Here is a 17,896-nt window from a genome sequence, read left to right on the forward strand (position 1 = left end):
GAGTGGCTGGAGGACTGCGTAGAGGAAACGGACCTGGGGGTATTGATTGATGCTCGGCTGAACATGAGCCCACAGTGTGCCCGGGTGGCCAAGAAGGCCAACGGCATCCTGGCTTGCATCACAAACAGTGTTACTAGCAGGAATAGGGAGGTAATTGTCCCCCTGTACTCGGCACTGGTGAGGCCGCATCTCGAGTACTGTGTTCAGTTTTGGGCCCCTCACTGCAAGAGAGACATTGAGGCCCTGGAACGCGTTCAGAGGAGGGCAACAAAGCTGGTGAGGGGTCTGGAGCACAGGGCTTGTGAAGAGTGGCTGAGAGAGCTGGGAATGTTCAGCCTGGAGAAGAGGAGGCTCAGGGGAGACCTTATAGCTCTCTATAACTTCCTGAAGGGAGGTTGTGGTGAGCTGGGGGTCGGCCTCTTCTCTCATGTAATCAGTGATAGAACTAGAGGGAATGGCTTCAAGCTGCGCCAGGGGAGGTTCAGGCTGGACATTCGGAAGTATTACTTCTTGGAAAGGGTAGTCAGGCACTGGAATGCACTGCCCACGGAGGTGATGGTGTCACCGACTATGGGGGCGTTCAGGAAACATTTGGATGTTGTGTTGAGGGATATGATTTAGCTGGGAAGTATTGGTAATGGTTGGACTGGATGATCTTCTAGGCATGGATGTAGTCCTGGGGCTGTTGAGAACTGGCTGTGTAGGGGACTTGGGGCGGCAAGGCGACTGGCTTCCATTTTTCTCCATTTGCAGGCATGGATGAAGATATCATCATCGACATCTTGACCAAACTAAATGTTTCCCAACGTCAGCAAGTTCTGATCACCTAAAAGGTCTACAGAGATGTGTGAAGGTGGTTGTGTCACTTGGGTGAAAAGTGACAAAGGACCCAATCTCCATAAGAGAAAGGTCGGTGGAGAATTTCCTTGACCTTGTTTTGTTTTTGTTCAGTTCAGAGCAGCTGATGATGCAAGGAGGGTTAGAGCCTAAAGAGAAGAGGTGAACGGCTCAGTTCTATCTGTCCTGGAAGGCCGTACCTTCTGCCACCTCCTTCCTCCTCTCTTGGCTTTCTAGGATTTGATTGGTGACTTGATGTGGTTGCTGAGTGGGAATTTTGAGAGGGTGATGGTTGGGATGATGACTCCCACCACCATGTCTGATGTGCATGAACTGAGGAGGGCTGTGAAGGTTTGGAAATGTTTCTTTTGTATTGCTGAAGTTCAGGCCAAGGACTTACTGCTTTACTATGAATGTCTTCTTAATTTATTATTAACTCTTAAAGCGACCTGTTTGCATGTCAGGAGCGGTTGTTGGTATCTTAAATCTTGCCTTGGCGATTCCCTGGGGAGCAGGAACAGATGAAGGCTGCCTGATGGAAATTCTGGCTTCTCGCACCAGTGAAGAGATTCATCTCATTAATGAGAACTCCGGGCTTTATGAGTAGTGCAAAAGGCCGGGCCTTGTCCTGCTGCCTGACAGTCAGTTTGTGTGTGTGCAGGCAGGTGTGAGGAGGAAGGAATCTGGGGAGCTTTTAGGTGTGGCATGTTGGCCAACCTCGCTGTGGCTGAATGTCCCGAGAAAAGCTAGACTAGAATTTCACCAGCAAATGAACTGATGTAAATAAACTGGGGAGGAGGGAATGTATGTGGATGATGCCCCTGCTCAGCAGGATGCTCAGGTGTGTAGGAACGTGCTTCCTTGCAAGAGCTATCTGTTCTTGTGCATGTGATGTGTGGTGAAGAGAAGCCAACCCGTGAAATGGGAATAAATGGGTTCTGGTCTTATTTGCAAGTCTCTAATGAGAAGCCTGTAGGTAGACTGGTTACTTGGAAAGGGCAATGACATTTCAGCTGTGAGTTGCCATGCCTGGTTGGTGCTTGTAGGAAAATATCCATGATCTGGACAAGTATGTTCCAGCAGTTCTCTAGCACCAATGAATTAAAGATCTTGTGTATACCCAGTCTTCTCCATGAGCCTTACTTTGTCTGTAAGTGCCTGTATGAAGCAGGGAGAAGAAATGGGGAATGAATGGGGAAAAGGAATGGGGTTGGTACTGTGTGATCTTTGAGCTCTCTTCCAACCCAAACCATTCTCTGCTCCCAGCTTCACACCTACTGCCTGCCCTCCTCTGTTCCCTGCTCATGCCCTCCAGGCTTTTCCTTCCCTTGCTGAGCAAGGCCATGCCCAGTAGCTACCCTTGATCCTCCTCCACCCTTTGCCTTCCTCCACACGGATGCTTGTTTCTGGCACTTCAGCCCGCTGCCCTGCCCATGTACCTGATCTCTTGGGGAGACAGCAAGGTGGCCTGGAGCGGCCCACAGCTCCTCCCGAGCTTCTCAGCTTTGATTCAAACCCAGAACCCAAAGGAGTTCCTCTTACATTCTGGCCCAGATTCTTCTCCCATGCAGCTCCTGTGGCAAGCAGGGGCCCAGCTCTTCCCACATTCCTCCATTCCTGCAAGTTTGCTTTTTTCCATTCTTTGCCTTGCTTTGCTTTGCATTCCTTTGTTGTGCTATGGTTAGCTTTCTTACTTGCCTTCTCTATATTTGTTGCCATCTGTTGCTTTTTATTCTCTTTTTGCCTCCGTGTTTCATTATTTTCCCTTCAGCCTTTGTTTCAGGAATGTCTTTACGGCCAAGCCAGGTGTTGTCACGGGTACAGGAAATGCTGCCGGCCATCCTGTAAGCTGGCAGATGATCACCAGCAGGTGTTTAAGTCACCCAGCCCCAGGCATCTCACTGACATCTACCTGATGGCGCTGGAAGGGCTGCACTGCCCACACTGGACTCCCTTTGCTATTTGCTGCATTGATTCCTTACTTCAGCACGTGGCAGACCTCAGTAATGCAAATGACTGATAAAGCAAGCATCAGCGGTTTGCAATGCGCTGATGTTAGAAAGGCTTCAGGGAGCGGCAGCGCATTCCTGTGTGCAGCGGTGAGGAAAAAGGAGTAACAAGAAGGTATACATAAAGGTACTAAATTAATTTATTAATGACTTACTCCTAACACTAACATCTAACAGTATAATGGGCAAAAGCCCAACTGGATGAAGGGAAATGGAATCAGAAGGAAACCGGCAGTTGGCTGCTCTTTCTTCTCCTCCCCTCCCGTTCCAGGAAAGCAACCACGGCCTTCCAGACTTTGCTGTCTTATTCCACGATGAGAGGGGTTGTGTAGAGGGAATGCCGGATCCCAAAAGTGGAGGCAGGCGCCTGGGGCTTGATCAGCGTCACCTGGGAGGGCAGAAAGGAAAGGCAGATCAGCAAGGGCCCTTCTTTGCTGCCCTTGCTCCCTGCTGTCCTGCACCCCTCCCAATCCCAGACAGTCCCTGGTGCCTCACTGGGAAGGGCTGAGCGCCAGTGCAGAGCTGGTGCAGCTCCCTGCTAGAGCAGAGCTGGCTCAGGGAGGTGTGCTGGCCTTACATGTGCTCTTATGGGCCCCTCCTGTCTCAAAGAGGGCTGGCTGTGCACCTGGGACCTCACAGCTAACTCTCCTATGCTGGGGGTGTGCTGCTTGGAGCCCCTCTGAGCTGCATCCCCCCCGAAGAGCTTGTGAAAGACCAGCACGGCCCATTGAAGGGAATAGGAGCAGAGGGAGGAAAAGCTGCGTGCTGCGCTGTTCCTCACTTCCTCTACTTGGAGGTGGCACGAGGGCAAGGAGCAGGCCTGCTGTCCTGCACTTGGTTCCTGCAGCCAGAAGCTGTTTGGCTGGACGAAGCCTCAGGGAAAGGGGGAGAGGCATGAAGGCTGTGCTTGTGAAGCAGAGGGGAAGAGCTGAGCTGAGGCCTTACCCGGCCTACGCTGTAGTCTGCTGGCCCGGGCTTCACTGCTTTGCCCTCTCCCTGTTTTGGTCGGGCTGGCATCGTGTATGCGGGCGCCTTGGTCTTGTACACATCCACAGCCACTCTGGGGAGCGCCGCAGGACCTGGAGTCTGCAAGAGAGGCCACACGGGGCTGGGGTCACATTCAAGGCTCTCTCTTTCCCTGGAAGGCTGCATTAAGCAAAGTTGCAGCAGGGTTGGAAGCCCCTGTGGCACAGGGAGAGCAGCCCAGGTTCGGATGCTAACATGGAAAAGAGGAGCAGCAGAGCTCACCTTGGCAAGGTCCTCATCAAAGCGACCACGCTGGCTCCTTCCCCTCATGGAGTAGCAGGGGCTGGCCGATGTGTAGGCTGTGTTGGGCCCCATCAGCCTGGGCAGTGTGTAAGTGCCAGGACCTGCAGGAGGAGCAGCAGAGAGTGTGTGCATGAGGGGATGGAGGAGATGGAAGCAGCAGCGAGGGGCAGCCTGCCCAGCCGGCTGGTGGGAAGTGGAGGGACATCTTGCCCCTCTGCCAGTTCCTGCCTCTCCTCTGACACAGGGCCAGTGCCAGCAGCTTCGAGCATGAGCAGCTGGAGACGCTGCTGGCCGAGAGGTGGTGGTCATGTAAGAAAGCTTGTGGCCCAGCGCCGCATCTTGCCGCACAGGCCATGCAGCAGGCCCTCTGCTGGTGCTGAGCAGCAGCCCGTCCCTGGAGGATGCTCAGGCTGAAGGGTCTGCCTTTGCCAGGGTCACGTACCTGGAGGGCGGTCTGTCCGGAGGGGCTCCCGCCGGAAGGCCATGGACTGCACCGGTGGGCACTTGAAGACGTGCCTGTTGGCAGCTTCGGTGCGGTAGTCACCTGGGACAGAGGAGAGGAGGAAGAAAGCTGTGAAGGGCTGGTCTCCGTCTGCAGCCAGAAAGGGTCCTCTGAAGAGCTGCAGAATTGCTGGGGGACACAGGCAGCATGCGGGGACACTTCTCTGTGCCCCGCCACTATGTCCTGCCTTGCTGTCCCTCCTGTCAGCCCCCTGCTCCTTGTACTTTTCAGACATAGTGCCTTGTGCCCTGGGCCCATGGTGCTGGGCAGCTGTCCTTCTCCGAGGGCATTTATCGCTGCTCAGAGCAGCTCATGCTCTCTCAAAAAAGACCTACAGCTCCATCAGGGCGTGAGCTGACCCCGGACAAACATGCTGCGTGCTCGTGTTGTCTGGGAGAAGTGCTGCAGCAGTGCTACTCACTCGGTCCGGGGGTGACGGTGGTCTTTGTCGTGGGTCGTCCCCGGAGGTGGGTGCCTGGAACCACGTACTTGCCATTCCTAGTGATGGCCGGCTCCACAAAGTAGCAGGGACCTGGCCCACAGCTCTCTGCCGCAGGCCGTTTGGTCCCTCTAAAGGTGTAGGCGGGGGCACGGTTTTTGGTGGGGCTGTGGCCCACGTAACCTAGGAGGAAAAGCAGAAGAGAGCACACCCCTGTGCAGCTGCATGTTTTGAGCTCCTTTGGACCCAGACCAGAAGCAGGCCCCTTTGTCCTCGGGTCACAAGGAGCAGCGCCAGCAGCATTGGCCTTCCTCGGCCAGGCCTGGCTTGCAGCTGCGCCAGAGAGCCAGGAGGCTCTGACAGAACGGGGCAAGGCTGGGGAGCTGCTCTGCCCCTCTGACCAGCCCTGGGGATGGTCGCTGTACCTGTTGTCCCCGGGATGGAGTACTGGGGCCCGGGGCTGGGGAACTGGGCCGAGATGAGGCCACGTGGGCGATGGGGTCTCCAGGTCCCCACCCAGGCTCCGTCCATGCTGGCAGGCATGTGCCTCCAAACCTAAAGGCAAGAGCAGAGCAGTTACTGACGGGAGTTCCTGAGCAGGAAGGGCCGGCAGCAATTTCTCCTGCTCACTGCCAGTCCTGTGCTACACGCCCCTCACACACACTGCAGCCAAGCCTGCATGCTGCAGCTGGGCTCTGCAGCCTGAAGTGTGCAGGAGCTCTCCCTCACCTCTCTGAGCCTTGGAGGACGAGCGCGATGAGGCTGAGCTTCTCTGCTGCTGGGGCTGCTCTCAGGCACAGGGCACGGCGAGCGGCTGCGGGCAGCACAGCTCACAAATGAGGTGCCTGGAGCCAGTGGCCGGCTGTCCTTGGGGAGGGCCCGGCGTCACCATGGCAGCACATTGTGACAGCACACAGGCTCCGGGTGATGCCATCCGTGCTGTGACATCTGGCTGGCCTGGAGCCGCGCCCTCCACACCTTCTCGGCCTTGCACCCCAACCAGTAAGAAGTCGTAGCTCACACTGCTGACACCTGCAGATGGACCGAGCTCTTAGTTAGATCACACAGCAGAGCTCAGCTTGGTCCTGCTGGCTGTTCAGATTGGTAGTTTTTCTCTCGTTTTCTTTCTAATTGTTGGATTAACACGTGTGAATGGGAACTGCTGTGCAGTCAGGATTGGTCAGTTATGGAAATGTCACATGCCCAGAAGTGTTATGAAAATGTTTGTCCAGGCAGTGAGAGGTCCTGGTGGGACAGAAGGTGCAGCAGAGATGAGAATTACCTTTAGTGAGGCTGGAAAGGAGGAAAAGAGGAAAGAATACAGCAAAAAGGGGGATAGATTTATCTCCAAAAAATTCAGTAATCTATGCATAACCTGTCACGTGTGATGTCTGCATATTCCCCTAGAACATGCAACAATTTTCTGCTGCTTGTTGTTTGGAGCTCTCCTATGGCTTGATCAAGTTAGTCTTGATGCCAGCCATGGGTGCATCTTTAGCCATTCTCAGCAGAATGGTAACAGAGGTTGCTGAAAGGGAGAGAGGAAAGGAGGAGCTAAACTGAAGCCAACACTTAGTTGCAAAGAGCTCTGCCTGCATTCCATGTCAGCACCCAGACATGAGCCGTACAGCCCTTGCTCTCAGCACACACACCTCTTCTCTTACCAGCTGCTTGCATCCCTGCGCAGCGCTGCTCAAAGCCCTCCTCCAGCTCTCCCTTCACAAAGCAATACGCAGTCTCTCCCCAGCCATGAGCTCTGGGCTGTTTGATGCCTGTGCCATCAGCAGGACCTGCAGAACAAACCTTGGCTTCAGAGCTTGGAGGAGACAAGCGCTCTGTCTAGGAACATTCACCATCTGAAGCACTTGAAAGCAGCGGCTTCTTGAAAGCCCTGGATCTGTGTGACACACCAGAAGATGCTCAACTCAAGCCGCAGCCCTCTCCACAATGGAAGGGCTCTTCACAACATTTCCTTGGCTTGTTCCCACTCTTCCCTGCTCTTCTCAACCCTCTTCCTCAGAAGTGTCACCGAGTCACATGCCCGAAGCGCCAGCCTGGATGGTTTGTCTGGGGTCTCATCTTCCTGCAGTTCGGGCAGTGCAACCTCACGCTCGGCTTCCCCTGCTCCTCCTCCTTCATCGAGGAACTTGACCCGTCTTGTTCGGCCCAGCCCTTCTTGGTTATCCGTTCCCTCCTGGCCCTGCAGCTGGCAGCTCATCGGCTGCTCTGGGGCTGCATGCACTGCCCGGATGGGTGGCAGAACACTGAAAGGACAGAGCGGGAGGGGTCTGCCTGAGTGGCTGATGGCTTTGGGGCCGCATCCCTGAAGGCTGAGCCAGGAGCCTGGGCTGTAATGCAGCCTTCCCCACAGACAGCTGACCGGCTGCCCCGGGGCTCTCTGCTGATGTGGAGAGGGGCCAGCCCTGTGAGCTGGGGGGCCCAGGGGAACCCTGCCAGGCCAAAAGCTGAACAGGAACCGGGGTGCCCTGCCACGCCAGAAGCCAAGCAGCCGGCACAGAGGGCCCTGCCAGACAAAAACCCGGCGGACCCAGGGAAGCCCTGCCAGGCCCCAAACCTGCCAGGCCAAAAGGCGGCAGGCTGGCTGGGCGGGCCCTTCTGGGCCTGATCTTCTGTGCCCTTTGTCCGAGAAGTTGGAGTGAGCCCCAGGCCAGAAGTGGCTGCCTGGATGCTGTGTCTTGGGGCTCTGGAGACAGGCTGAGCTCAGCCCTTGAGAAAGATCTCGAATCTCTGATGAAAGCTGGCCGTCCAGACAGGGAAGCCCTGCATGGCCAAAACCCAGCTGGCAGACCCAGGAGTCCCTGCCGGGATAGAACCAGCTGGCTGGCCTGTGGGGTCCCTGCTAGGCCAAAACCCAGCTGTCCCAAGGCGCCATACCAGGTCAAATGCCAGCCGGGTGGCTTGAGTGGGCCCTGCCAGGCCAATAGCCGGCCTGCTGGCACATGGGGTCCCAGCCAGGCCAAAAGCCAGCTGGCAAGGAAGGCCCTCGGGTGAAAGCCATCTGGTCAGATAGTTGCAGGGCACCTGCCAGGCCAAAGGCCGACTAGGGAAGCCCTGCCAGGCCAAGAGCCTGCCGCCGGCCAGCAAACACTGGCAAGGCCAAAAGCTGGCTGGCCGGCTTGGGGATTCCTACCAGGCCAACATCCAGCCTGCCTGGGGCTCACTGCCTGGCAACAAAATGGCTGACTGACCTGCTGGGCCTGTGAGGCCAAAAGCCAGCCACAAAGTTGGGGGCTACCTTGTCAGGCCTGAAGCTGGTAATCCGGTTAGGGGGCCCCTGCCAGGCTAAAAGCCAGCTGTCTGGTCTGGGGGGCACTGCCAGGTCAAAGGCCTGCAGGCCGGGGAAGCCCTTCCTGGCCAAAAGCCTGCAGGCCGAGGTCTCTGCCAGGCCAAAACCCATCCTGTCCGAGGCTCCCTGCCAGGCTAGAAGCCGGCTGTCCGGCCTGTGGGGCCTGGGTTACCTTGCATTCCCTGATCACAGTTAGTGAAAGAAGTTTTCCTCCTTAGATTGTTGCTGCTGCTCTCTTTGTTTCCTTGTGCCCAGCTCCCATCTCCCTACCCCTTTCCCTATTCCCTTCCCATTTGTCGGGGGCCCCACAGCCCTACTGCCCCTCTTCCCCCACCCCTGTCACGGGCAGATTGATCCAGATAACACCATGACAGAGATGTGTGTGTTTCTGGGATCTCTGTTCCATGTGGTTGCCATGCGACAGATGGCAGCAGAGACACCAAATTGGGTCTTGAGAAACAAGTCCTGTGGCGACATGGCACCCCAGAAAGAACTGAGTCTGATAATGGGACTCCTTTCAAACATTCCCTTATAAATACTTGGGCCAAAGATCATGGCACTGAGTGGGTTTATCATATCCCCTACCATGCACCAGCTCTGGTAAGACTGAAAGATACAATGGGTTGTTGAAAGCTATGCTGAAAGCAATGGGTGGTGGAACATTCAAGCACTTGGAGAAGAATTGGGAAGAAGCCACTTGGTTGGTCAGTACTAGAGGATCTGTCAGTCGTGATGGTCCTAGCCAATCCAGCCCCCTGCACACTGTAGAGGGAGATAAGGTCCCTGCAGTGCATGTAAAGAGTGTGTTGGGAAAAGCAGTTTGGGTCCTTCCAGCCTCTGGAAAGGGCACACCTCTCCCTGGAACTGCTTTTGCCCAGGGAGCTGGGTGCACTCGGTGGGTGCTGCAGAATGATGGGGATGCTTGTGTTACCACAAGGGAATTTGATGCTGGGGGAGAGCAGTCGGTAACTCTGTCTATATATATGCATACAGACCCAAGTGCGTAAGGTGTTTTGATGATGGTTTATTTGTGTGTAGATTTGTATATTAAGTAAGATGTTGTGATGTAAAAGAGCAATAGCAAAAATTAGCAAGCCATGACAGTCTTTATCCCTTGCCTTGAAAACACTTCCAGCTGTAGGGTTTTGTTCCTAAGCATCTCCCAGAGGCAAGGGGTCTCGCAAGAGTCCTCAGTCGCTCTCCTTGTTCCTTTGATTTTCTTCAAGGAGATGGCATGCAGGAACGACACAGATGGGTCTCAATGGCACTAATGGACTCAGCAGCTGTTTTGCAGCCTCCGGTGGAGCTCTGTCTGTCCTGGGCACCCCATGCCCGCATCAGTGTGGGTAAGGTGTGTCCTTCCTGCGGGGTGGGACTTCGGTCTTTGGAGACTGACATCTGGGAGACCCCGTTTCATTCCTTATGGGAGGCAGAAATCCAGATCTGATGGTTGGGGACTCCTTGGGCAGGCTGGACTCAGCATGAGATGCTGCTGCTGCCATCTCTTGTGTGGGAGACCTCGTTTCTTCCTTGATGGGTGGCAGCAACCCAGATGGGACAACAGAGAGCTCCTTGGGCAAGCTGGGCTCACCGTGAGATGTTGCTGCTGCCATCTTTTCAGTGGGAGACCCCGTTTTTTCCCTTATGGGAGGCAGCAATACAGATCTGTCGCAGGACTCCTCGGGCAGGCTGGTCTCACCACGGGATGTTGCTGCTGCCATTTCCTTGGCTTGTTCTCACTCTTCCCTGCTTTTCTCAACCCTCTTCCTCGGAAGTGTCACCGAGTCACATGCCCGAAGCCTCAGCCTGGGTGGTGTGCCTGGAGTCTCCATGGACAGGCTGGACTCAGCCCTTGAGCAAGATAGTGGCTCTTGGCTGCAAGCTGTTGTCTGGTGGTGTGAGTCCTCAGCTTCCTGCAGCTTGGGCAGTGCAACCTCATGCTCGGCTTCCCCTGCTCTGAGGAGCACTGGGGACAGTGGAGGGCATTGGGGGGCTCTGAGGGGGACTGAGGAGCAATGGAGGACACTGGGGAGGGCTCTGAGGGTCACTGGGGAGCTCTGAGGGGCACTGGGGGCAATGGAGGGCATTGAGGGGCTCTCAATATCTTATCATAGGATCATAGGATGGCCTGCATTGAGGAGCACTGTAATGATCATCTCGTTTCAACTGGTGCAGCTGGAGGCCATTCCTTCTCGTCCTATCATTGTTATGCAAGAGACTGACCCCCAGCTCACCACGGCCTCCCTTTGGAAGTTATAGGGAGCAATAAGGTCTCCCCTGAGCCTTTTTTGTAGTGAGGGGCCCAACAATGAACACAGCACTGGAGCTGCAGCTCTGGATCTCATTTGGCACTGGGGTGCACCCTTTTGCTAAAGGGGTTCAATCTTTGGCCCTTTTGAAAGGGCTTCACCCTTTTATTTCTTGGGGTTATGCAGTTTGCTGTAGGGCTGACCCATTTGGCCTCGGGGTTCTGCTTTTAGGTTCCATTTCTCCCCATTTTCCATCTCTATCCCCCTCCAGGGCTCCATAGCAGAGACACTTTATCTTTGCTGCAGCCTTCATGGATAAACTGCAGTGGGCAGAAGAGATGCATGCAGACAAAGCAGCAGGCATCTGAGTGCAGAGGGATGCTGCCCATCCCATTTCTCTTCCTATCTATGTCTGCTCTCACTCTGTGCTTTTCAAGGGGTGGATCTTTTCCCATCTCCTGAGCCTCCCCTGCTCAGCAAAGGGTCACAACCGCCAAAATGAGGGGAATAATAGGTATGTATTTATTGAGGGCTTTCTTAACAACCAATAGGAGGTAACATTGGCTAATGGGCTAATTACAATTAGAGGCCGTTAGGATAGGCCACGGCTGCTTTGATGAGTCAAAGAATGAAAGAAGACCAAGAGAAAAGACAGAAAACGGGGAAGAAAACGAGACAGAGAGGCAGCAAAGCGAGGCGGTTCAGTGCTCGTAGATCCAGCCACGTCCTGCTGTCGGGTGCGGATCTTCAGTCTGATGGGCCGTCGGAGGTTTGTTGTTCAGCTGACAGCGGCTCCCGATGACAGTCCAGACTGATTTCCAACAAGTCCAACGTGGTGGCACTCAGCCGCCTGCCAGCACTGCCCCACTGCTGTGCCTGGGGGCAGGAGCACAGGAGAGGCCCCTTCCATGGGGACAGAGCCCTGTCCCCTGCCCCACTGCGTAGCCCCGAGCTGGGAGGGGTTATTGAGCTGGGCGGTCAGATGGGCAGCAGCCCATCACAGACCACACGCAGGGTCCTGCTTGCAAAGTACGCCACAAGAGCGTACATTGGCTGGGGCAGCACCCGCTGCAGGAGCCGATAGAGCAGCTCCTGGTCATAGTGCCGGGCGTAAAATAGGCCAGAGCCCAGCACAGCAACGAGCAGCAGCTGGAGGCAGACCAAGATGAGGCAGATGGTCCTGTGGGGCAAAAGAGGGGTCCTGGCCATCAGCCCACTGATGGGAGCCCGGCAGCTGTTGGCTCAGCACAGGGCAAGGAGGGGAGACTCACTGCATCCAGAAGGAGAGCCCACGTCTCCTGGCCCGCTCCTTCTTCTCCTGTAGGTGAAGATGGGGCAGGGATGGTGGTCAGGGCCCGCTGCGCAGCAGGGCTTCATGCAGGACTCGGGAGCCCAGCAGCACAACGGTGCTGCAGGGAGCCCTGTCCCCAGGGAGACCTCTGTTGGATGGGGTGAGGGTGCCGTGTGTTCTGCCCCTTACCAGCTGTGCCTCCACCAGCTCCGGCAGCACAGCCCCAGGCACGCGCTCTACCTCCAGCTCCATCTGATGCTGCCGCCTGTGGGCAACAAGGCTTGGTTGGAGGCTGCTGGCCTCTGTCACCGCGGGGGCTCCCCAGCAGTGCGTGCCCACCCCAGGGCTGGGACGGGGCTGCTCTGCCACGCCATGCAGGAAGCAGAGCCCCATCCCCAGCAGCGCTGCACCCATTGCTGCCCCAGGTGTGTCAGAGACCCCCGTGTGCAGGCGTGGGGTGCAGGGTCCCATGGGTGGCTCCCACTCACCAGGCACCCTCCAGCTCCAGCTCCTCCCGCTCCTCTCGCAGGCGCTGTTTCTCCCGGCGCAGCACCTGGCAGACAAAAGGCTGAGCTCCATGTCCACAACACGGGGGTGGGCAGCCCCGCTCCCCTCGCCCCTCCACACTACCTCCATCTCCTCGCTCCCAGCCTTCAGCTGCTCCTCCAGCTGGGCAATGAGCTGCTTCTCCTGCAAGACAATGGGTGTAATGAGCGGTGGCTGCGTTGGGACCCGTGGACCCGAGGGATGGGGACCGAGGTCCTCCTGCACAGCCAGAGGTGTGAGGATGCCGAGCTGTGAGGACGAGCCCTCACTGCCCCCTACCTGCTCCAGCTCCTCCTTACGGGCAGCCGTTCTTTCAGCCCGTATTTGCTGGGCGTCCTGTGGGAAAGAGAAGAGCAGCGGCCGTCAGGGCACCGGCGCTCCCACGGGGCTCCGTCCCCTCCTGCCTCCTCCATCGGAGCAAGCAGGGCCTGCAGGGCTGGAGCTGCAGACCCACACGAGGGCACTTCTCCCACCCCACCCCACACAGCAGCATCTGCTCACCTTCAGCAAAGACGCCCTGGCCGTGACCGTGCGCTTCTCCATCATCTGCTCATGAGCCTGTGGGAGGGGAAAGGAGCAGCGTTGGCACCCGGCTCTCTGCTGCCATGCCGTGGGCAGGGTGCCCTCCAGCCGGCAGCTCGGCCCTTCTGTGCCCGTCCACCCAGAGCTCACCTGCTCCAGCTGCTGCAGCAGCTCCACGCGCTGCAGAGCTGTTAATGTTCCGCTGGCAAACTGGGCCCGCATTGCTGCACCACTGGCACAGCTGCTCGCAGGACCTGCACCGCCTGCAGAACGGGGCCGGCAGGTTCGGCACTGACCCACTGCCCCTGCCCCACCCCGGGGGGGTTTTTTAAGGTCAGCGCGACATCGTGACGTCACCAGCACAGGAGGGTCCTGGGAGGTCACAGGGACAGAACGTGGTTTGTGCTGGAAGAGTCCAGGGGGAGAGGGGACCAACTCCATTGGAAACCTGGAAGCGAGGAAAAGGCAGTGAGCGGTGTGACAGTGCAAAAGCAATCCTTGCTGCTCGCTCTGCTTGTCTGCTCACAGGCACGTTTTCATGCTGCATGAAAGCTTTCTAAAGCCGTTAGCAGGGTCACTTGGGATAGGAGGAGGGGAAACAGTTTCAGGCGGAAAGAGGGAAGACTGGCTTTGGATGGGAGGAAGGTTTTGGCTGGAGGGTGGTGAGGCACTGGGATGTCTTGCCCAGAGAGATGCTGGGTGCCTGGACAGGAATTCAAGGCCTGGCTGGACCAGGCTCAGAGCAACCTCATTTGGAGGTAGGTGTCCCTGTTCCCCGCAGGGCAGTGGCACCGGGTGCTCTTTTCGGGTTCCTTCCTGCTCCAGTCATTCTGCAATTCTATGGCACATCCTCCTGGGCAGGACACTGACGGACACGAGGCACAAGCGCTACGGAATGAGAGCTGAGCAGCTGCATCAAGCAGCAGAAAAATACTCACTTGGGTAATACGACAAGGCAGCCAGAGGACACCAGAGAAGCCACCGGTGTCACGCGGGACACCCCCATGTCCAGCAGCGAGGGGGCCTGCAGGGGAGGAACAGGGAGGTTGTGGGATGTCCTGGTTATGGCTGAGGCACAGGGGACACGAGGAGCCCGAGGCAGGGAGAGCTGACAGCACCGCAGCACCTGCACGGCTCGAGCAGCTGCCCGGGTCCTGGTGGGCCGTGTGCGGGCTGAGTGAGGCTCACGGCACTGCCCGGGCTATGGAGAAACCTACGGCTCACCTTGCGGACGGCTCTCCTGAAGTTCTCTTTCCCCGACAGCTGCTCGAGGAAGTCGTAATAGAACTTCATTTGGAAGGTCAGCCCGTCAATGAGCAGCACTCCAACATCCTTCAGAACCACAGCCACGTTCTTCCCATTCTGCAGGCAGCTGGAGAGCAGCGACACGGTGCTTTGGATGCACTTCTGTGCTGTCTTCCAGCTCACAGAGGCGGCTGCGGCCACCTGGCTGCTCTTCAGGGCCTCCACCTTCCTGTCAACTGAGAAAATACCAGGGATGGGGTTGATGATAAGGTTGCTCTTCCACCTAGAACTGCTTCTAAGGGACATCATCCAGAACGGCCCCGCATTTGGACGGGCTCCTCAGAGGGGGAGGTCTGCTCCTGAGAAGGGAGGCGGTGGCCCTGTTTGCCCCATCCATGAAGCCAGCAAGGGTTTAATCCCCCCTCCTACCTGGCAGGGACCCCCTGCGGGACTTGAGGTGGTGCACTGCAATGAGGTTTCTGGCCAGCTGAAACACAGGCCAGCACAGGGTCACGGTCCTGTCCTTCGTCCTGATCTCCTTGGAGATGATGTCAAAGGAGCCGAAGGTGGGAATCCAGACCCCCTGCGAGTGGAGGAGGAAGAAAGGGCGGAAGAGTTAAGGGCTGGCTAGAGGAAGAGCTGGAGCTGGTCCTGTGCGGGGACAGTGCTCAGGAGCCCCCTCCTGCTGTTCAGAGGCACAAGCCAGGGCAGCGGGGATGGCTCTGGGGCTGCACAGCCCACTCCTTCCCCTCGCCCTTCCTCCCAAACGCAGCTCAGCAGGGAAACACGGGGTGAGTTTCCTGCTGTGTGTGCAGGGGAAGGCTCAGAGGAAGTCCAGGCTGAGCCAGACAGGGCGAGGAGGAACCCAACAGCCAACAAACACACCTTGTGCACCAGGAGCTGCTCTCGGATGAAGGCGGCCACTGCATCCCAGACGGCAACTCGCTCTAGAGGGCAAAGGAAAAGCAGGTCACACTCTGCATCTGCCTCTTCCCGGCACCCCTCCCACTGCTGGGCAGGATGGAGGCGGCAGATGGAAAAGTGCCATCTCCATCCCAAGACTGGCTGCAGCATCGCTCCCATGGTGGCTGTGGGCCCGTGTACCTTCAGTCTCACTGCGTGTTTGTCCAGAGGCATGGCCCACCATGGGGCCGTCCTCACTCATCCCAGGTTGCTCCTCGTTGGCGTCAGCCATGCTGGAGCTCATCCTTCAGATGCGTCTGCTCTGTACCAGATGCTCCTTCAGGATGCAGGACCCACCTCTGTGCTCTGCCACCACGGCAACGCGGTGACATCATGGCCAGCTGCCCATTATGATGCTGGCACTGCTGACCCATCTCTGCCTTCTCCCACTCCCGGGCCTGTGAGTTGAGGGGAGAGGATGGGGCTGGGATGTGTTTCTGTTCTCTCAGTTCCCCTGGGCCTTGGGGACACCCCTGGTGTTCCAAAGCCTCTGTTGGGCTCCCTCTTGCCATGGGTGGGCAACGGGAAGGGGAAGGAGGCAATGGGGGCAGTTGGGGCTGAGCAGGCTACATGACCATGACTTGGCCACGTTGTTCTAGTGCTCACAATGGGTCCCTGCACCACAGGGCACTTGGGGGACCCTGGGTGTCTCCGCAGCCCTGAGGACCAGGCATCAGGGGCTGGGAATTAATTGATGGCATGGAGGGGACTGTCCGTGGCCTGTTCCAGGGGGACCTGGGCACTGTCACTTCCAGCCCTTCCTTTGTGCTCTATGGGGCTGTGAAGAGGAATGGATCTGGAGGGGGCAGGCTCAGTGTGCCCTATTGGTGGCTTCTGTCCCCAGGGGACCCACGTCCTGCCCCGGGTCTCTTGGCTGCTGCCAGTCCTTCTCCTGCCCCGAGTCCTTGGGGACAAACCCTGCAGGGACAAGGCTCCTCCTTGCCAGTGCAGCGCTCTGACATCCTCTGATGACCAGTGCTGCCCTCTGGTGAGCAGTGAAGACCCCGATGATCAGTGACACCCTCTGATGGTCAATAAATCCCTCAGCAAACCTACACTCTGTGTGTCCGTGTCCTTGTTCTCATGCTCAGCAGGGACTGGCCACCTCACAGTTCTGGGAGGCCTCCCCAGCTCCATGCCATGCACACCATGTCCTGCACCCCTGTGGGCTTCCCCTCCCTCACTCATCATCTGCTCCAAAGTCCTAAAGGATGGAGCTCCTCATGCTGCCATCAACCCCAGTACCCTCCCTCTGCTCTCTCTCAGTTCCTCCATACATTTCCTCCCAAAGCCTTCACCCTTTGATCCGCCTCTGCATGGACACAGTGTGACCACAACACCCTACTTTTAGCCCCTCTCTTATTGCAGCCACTTGTCACTCCTTTGGGTCTGCTTTAGGCCGCATGCCTCAGTGCCCCAATCCCCTACCCATCACCCAGAACAAGGGCTGCATATCCCCTCCCATGGACACCTCCAATCTTCCACTGACCAATGAAGCCCTCTGATGACCGGTGACACCCCAACTCAATCATTGAAGCTTTCTGATGGTCAGTGAACATCTCTGACAACCAGCGGAGCCCTCCGACAACCAGAAAAGCCTTCAGATGACCGCAGCCACCTTCTGATGTCACTGCAAGCCCTCTGATGGCCAGCAGCTTGCTGCTTCGCATGCAGGGAAGAAAAGGGTGGGAAAGGAAGATGTTGACATCTGTAATGGTCTGTAATGTTTGTGTCACCACTCCTGCAGAACCACGGGCTAGTGTCTGTGACAAGTTGGTGATGTGTGCTGTTGTAACTCAGATGTTTGTACTTTGTGTGATCCCGTGTTTTATTCAGCTTACACAGCGCGATGCATCCTCCGTGTGCTTTGTAACCACTGCAACTGGTGACAGACAAGGCCAACAGGTCAGGGCAACATTTGTAACCGAGCCCCAAAACTCCTTTAGAGCAATTGTGTCCCACTGAAGTCCCCCTTCCCACGCCAAGCGGGAATGAGATGCACAATCAGCCAGGGTTGGCCTTGCCGTGTCTGCACCCCATCATGTGTGGGTACCTGCAGTGCCCAGGCCAGATGATGTGCCCGGCAGTGCAAAGTCGGCCCACGTGTGTGCAGATGGCAAGGAGCGTGCCTGCAGCATCGTGCACCGACAGGGCCGTGTGTGGAGGGCATTCCCCATTGCAGCTCCGTGCTACCTGTTGTGGTTTGGGGATGTTTTGTAGATATCCCACATCAGAACATCATGCAGAGCGGTGGCAGTTCAAGAGTTCACCTTCTGGTCCTGTGACCTGCCTTCTTTGGGCACTGTGGCTCTCAGAAGGGAGGGGAGGAGTGGCATTTCCCCAGAGGACTTTGAGCCTAGAGGAAGAAAGATGGAGCTCCCGGAAGGATGCCAGTATTTGACTTACGGAGATACTGTTACAGTTACCTGAGTATTGGAAATTACAATACAAGGACATTTCGACAATGAATTTCAGTACAGTATTTTACCATCCAGTGCTGCTTATCCAAGCTCATGGCCTTGTTCAATAGAGCATATAAACACAAACAGTCTGGAATCCACGTACAAACTTTCAAGTCCTCCGAGAACTGATAATGCTAATACTGCATCATCAGTTCATCACCAAAAATGATAAGTACCATCATTTTCAAAACCCAGTTATTTTGTACCTCTTCCTGAGACACCAAAGAAGTCTCCAGAGAAAACTGACGGCATCGT

The 17,896-nt window shown here is 56.7% G+C and overlaps 2 protein-coding genes across 2 annotated transcripts; both read right to left on the reverse strand.

Annotated features, from left to right (window-relative positions):
• Positions 1-3,966: 3,966 nt before the first annotated feature.
• LOC140253339 (ciliary microtubule associated protein 1A-like) lies at positions 3,967-6,813 on the reverse strand. Its single transcript, XM_072338854.1, has 6 exons — positions 6,709-6,813; positions 5,482-5,611; positions 5,039-5,239; positions 4,558-4,659; positions 4,095-4,216; positions 3,967-3,984 (listed from the first exon to the last, which is right to left on the reverse strand). Exons 2-6 carry the CDS (start codon positions 5,597-5,599, stop codon positions 3,967-3,969), a joined length of 561 nt encoding a protein of 186 aa, XP_072194955.1. The 5' UTR covers positions 5,600-5,611; positions 6,709-6,813.
• A 4,298-nt stretch (positions 6,814-11,111) lies between these two features.
• Positions 11,112-15,560, reverse strand: LOC140252467 (uncharacterized). Its single transcript, XM_072337222.1, has 13 exons — positions 15,321-15,560; positions 15,102-15,163; positions 14,646-14,799; positions 14,196-14,452; positions 13,910-13,995; positions 13,122-13,419; positions 12,951-13,007; positions 12,729-12,785; positions 12,534-12,593; positions 12,392-12,456; positions 12,093-12,168; positions 11,884-11,930; positions 11,112-11,792 (listed from the first exon to the last, which is right to left on the reverse strand). Exons 1-13 carry the CDS (start codon positions 15,421-15,423, stop codon positions 11,591-11,593), a joined length of 1,524 nt encoding a protein of 507 aa, XP_072193323.1. The 5' UTR covers positions 15,424-15,560; the 3' UTR covers positions 11,112-11,590.
• Positions 15,561-17,896: the final 2,336 nt, after the last annotated feature.

The sequence above is a fragment of the Excalfactoria chinensis genome, chromosome 5 (assembly GCF_039878825.1).
Source record: "Excalfactoria chinensis isolate bCotChi1 chromosome 5, bCotChi1.hap2, whole genome shotgun sequence".
Classification (NCBI taxonomy): Eukaryota; Metazoa; Chordata; class Aves; order Galliformes; family Phasianidae; genus Excalfactoria; species Excalfactoria chinensis.

Excerpts from the sequence above, each read along its gene's own strand:
- LOC140253339 (XM_072338854.1), bottom strand. The coding sequence starts at position 5,599 with ATGCCTGCCAGCATGGACGGAGCCTGGGTGGGGACCTGGAGACCCCAT. Across the intron at positions 4,660-5,038 it reads CACCGTCACCCCCGGACCGA|GTGACTACCGCACCGAAGCT; the intron begins GTGAGTAGCACT and ends CCTCTGTCCCAG. Across the intron at positions 4,217-4,557 it reads CCGGACAGACCGCCCTCCAG|GTCCTGGCACTTACACACTG; the intron begins GTACGTGACCCT and ends CTCCTCCTGCAG.
- LOC140252467 (XM_072337222.1), bottom strand. The coding sequence starts at position 15,423 with ATGAGCTCCAGCATGGCTGACGCCAACGAGGAGCAACCTGGGATGAGT. Across the intron at positions 15,164-15,320 it reads AACACGCAGTGAGACTGAAG|AGCGAGTTGCCGTCTGGGAT; the intron begins GTACACGGGCCC and ends TTTGCCCTCTAG. Across the intron at positions 12,786-12,950 it reads CCAGGGCGTCTTTGCTGAAG|GACGCCCAGCAAATACGGGC; the intron begins GTGAGCAGATGC and ends TCTTTCCCACAG.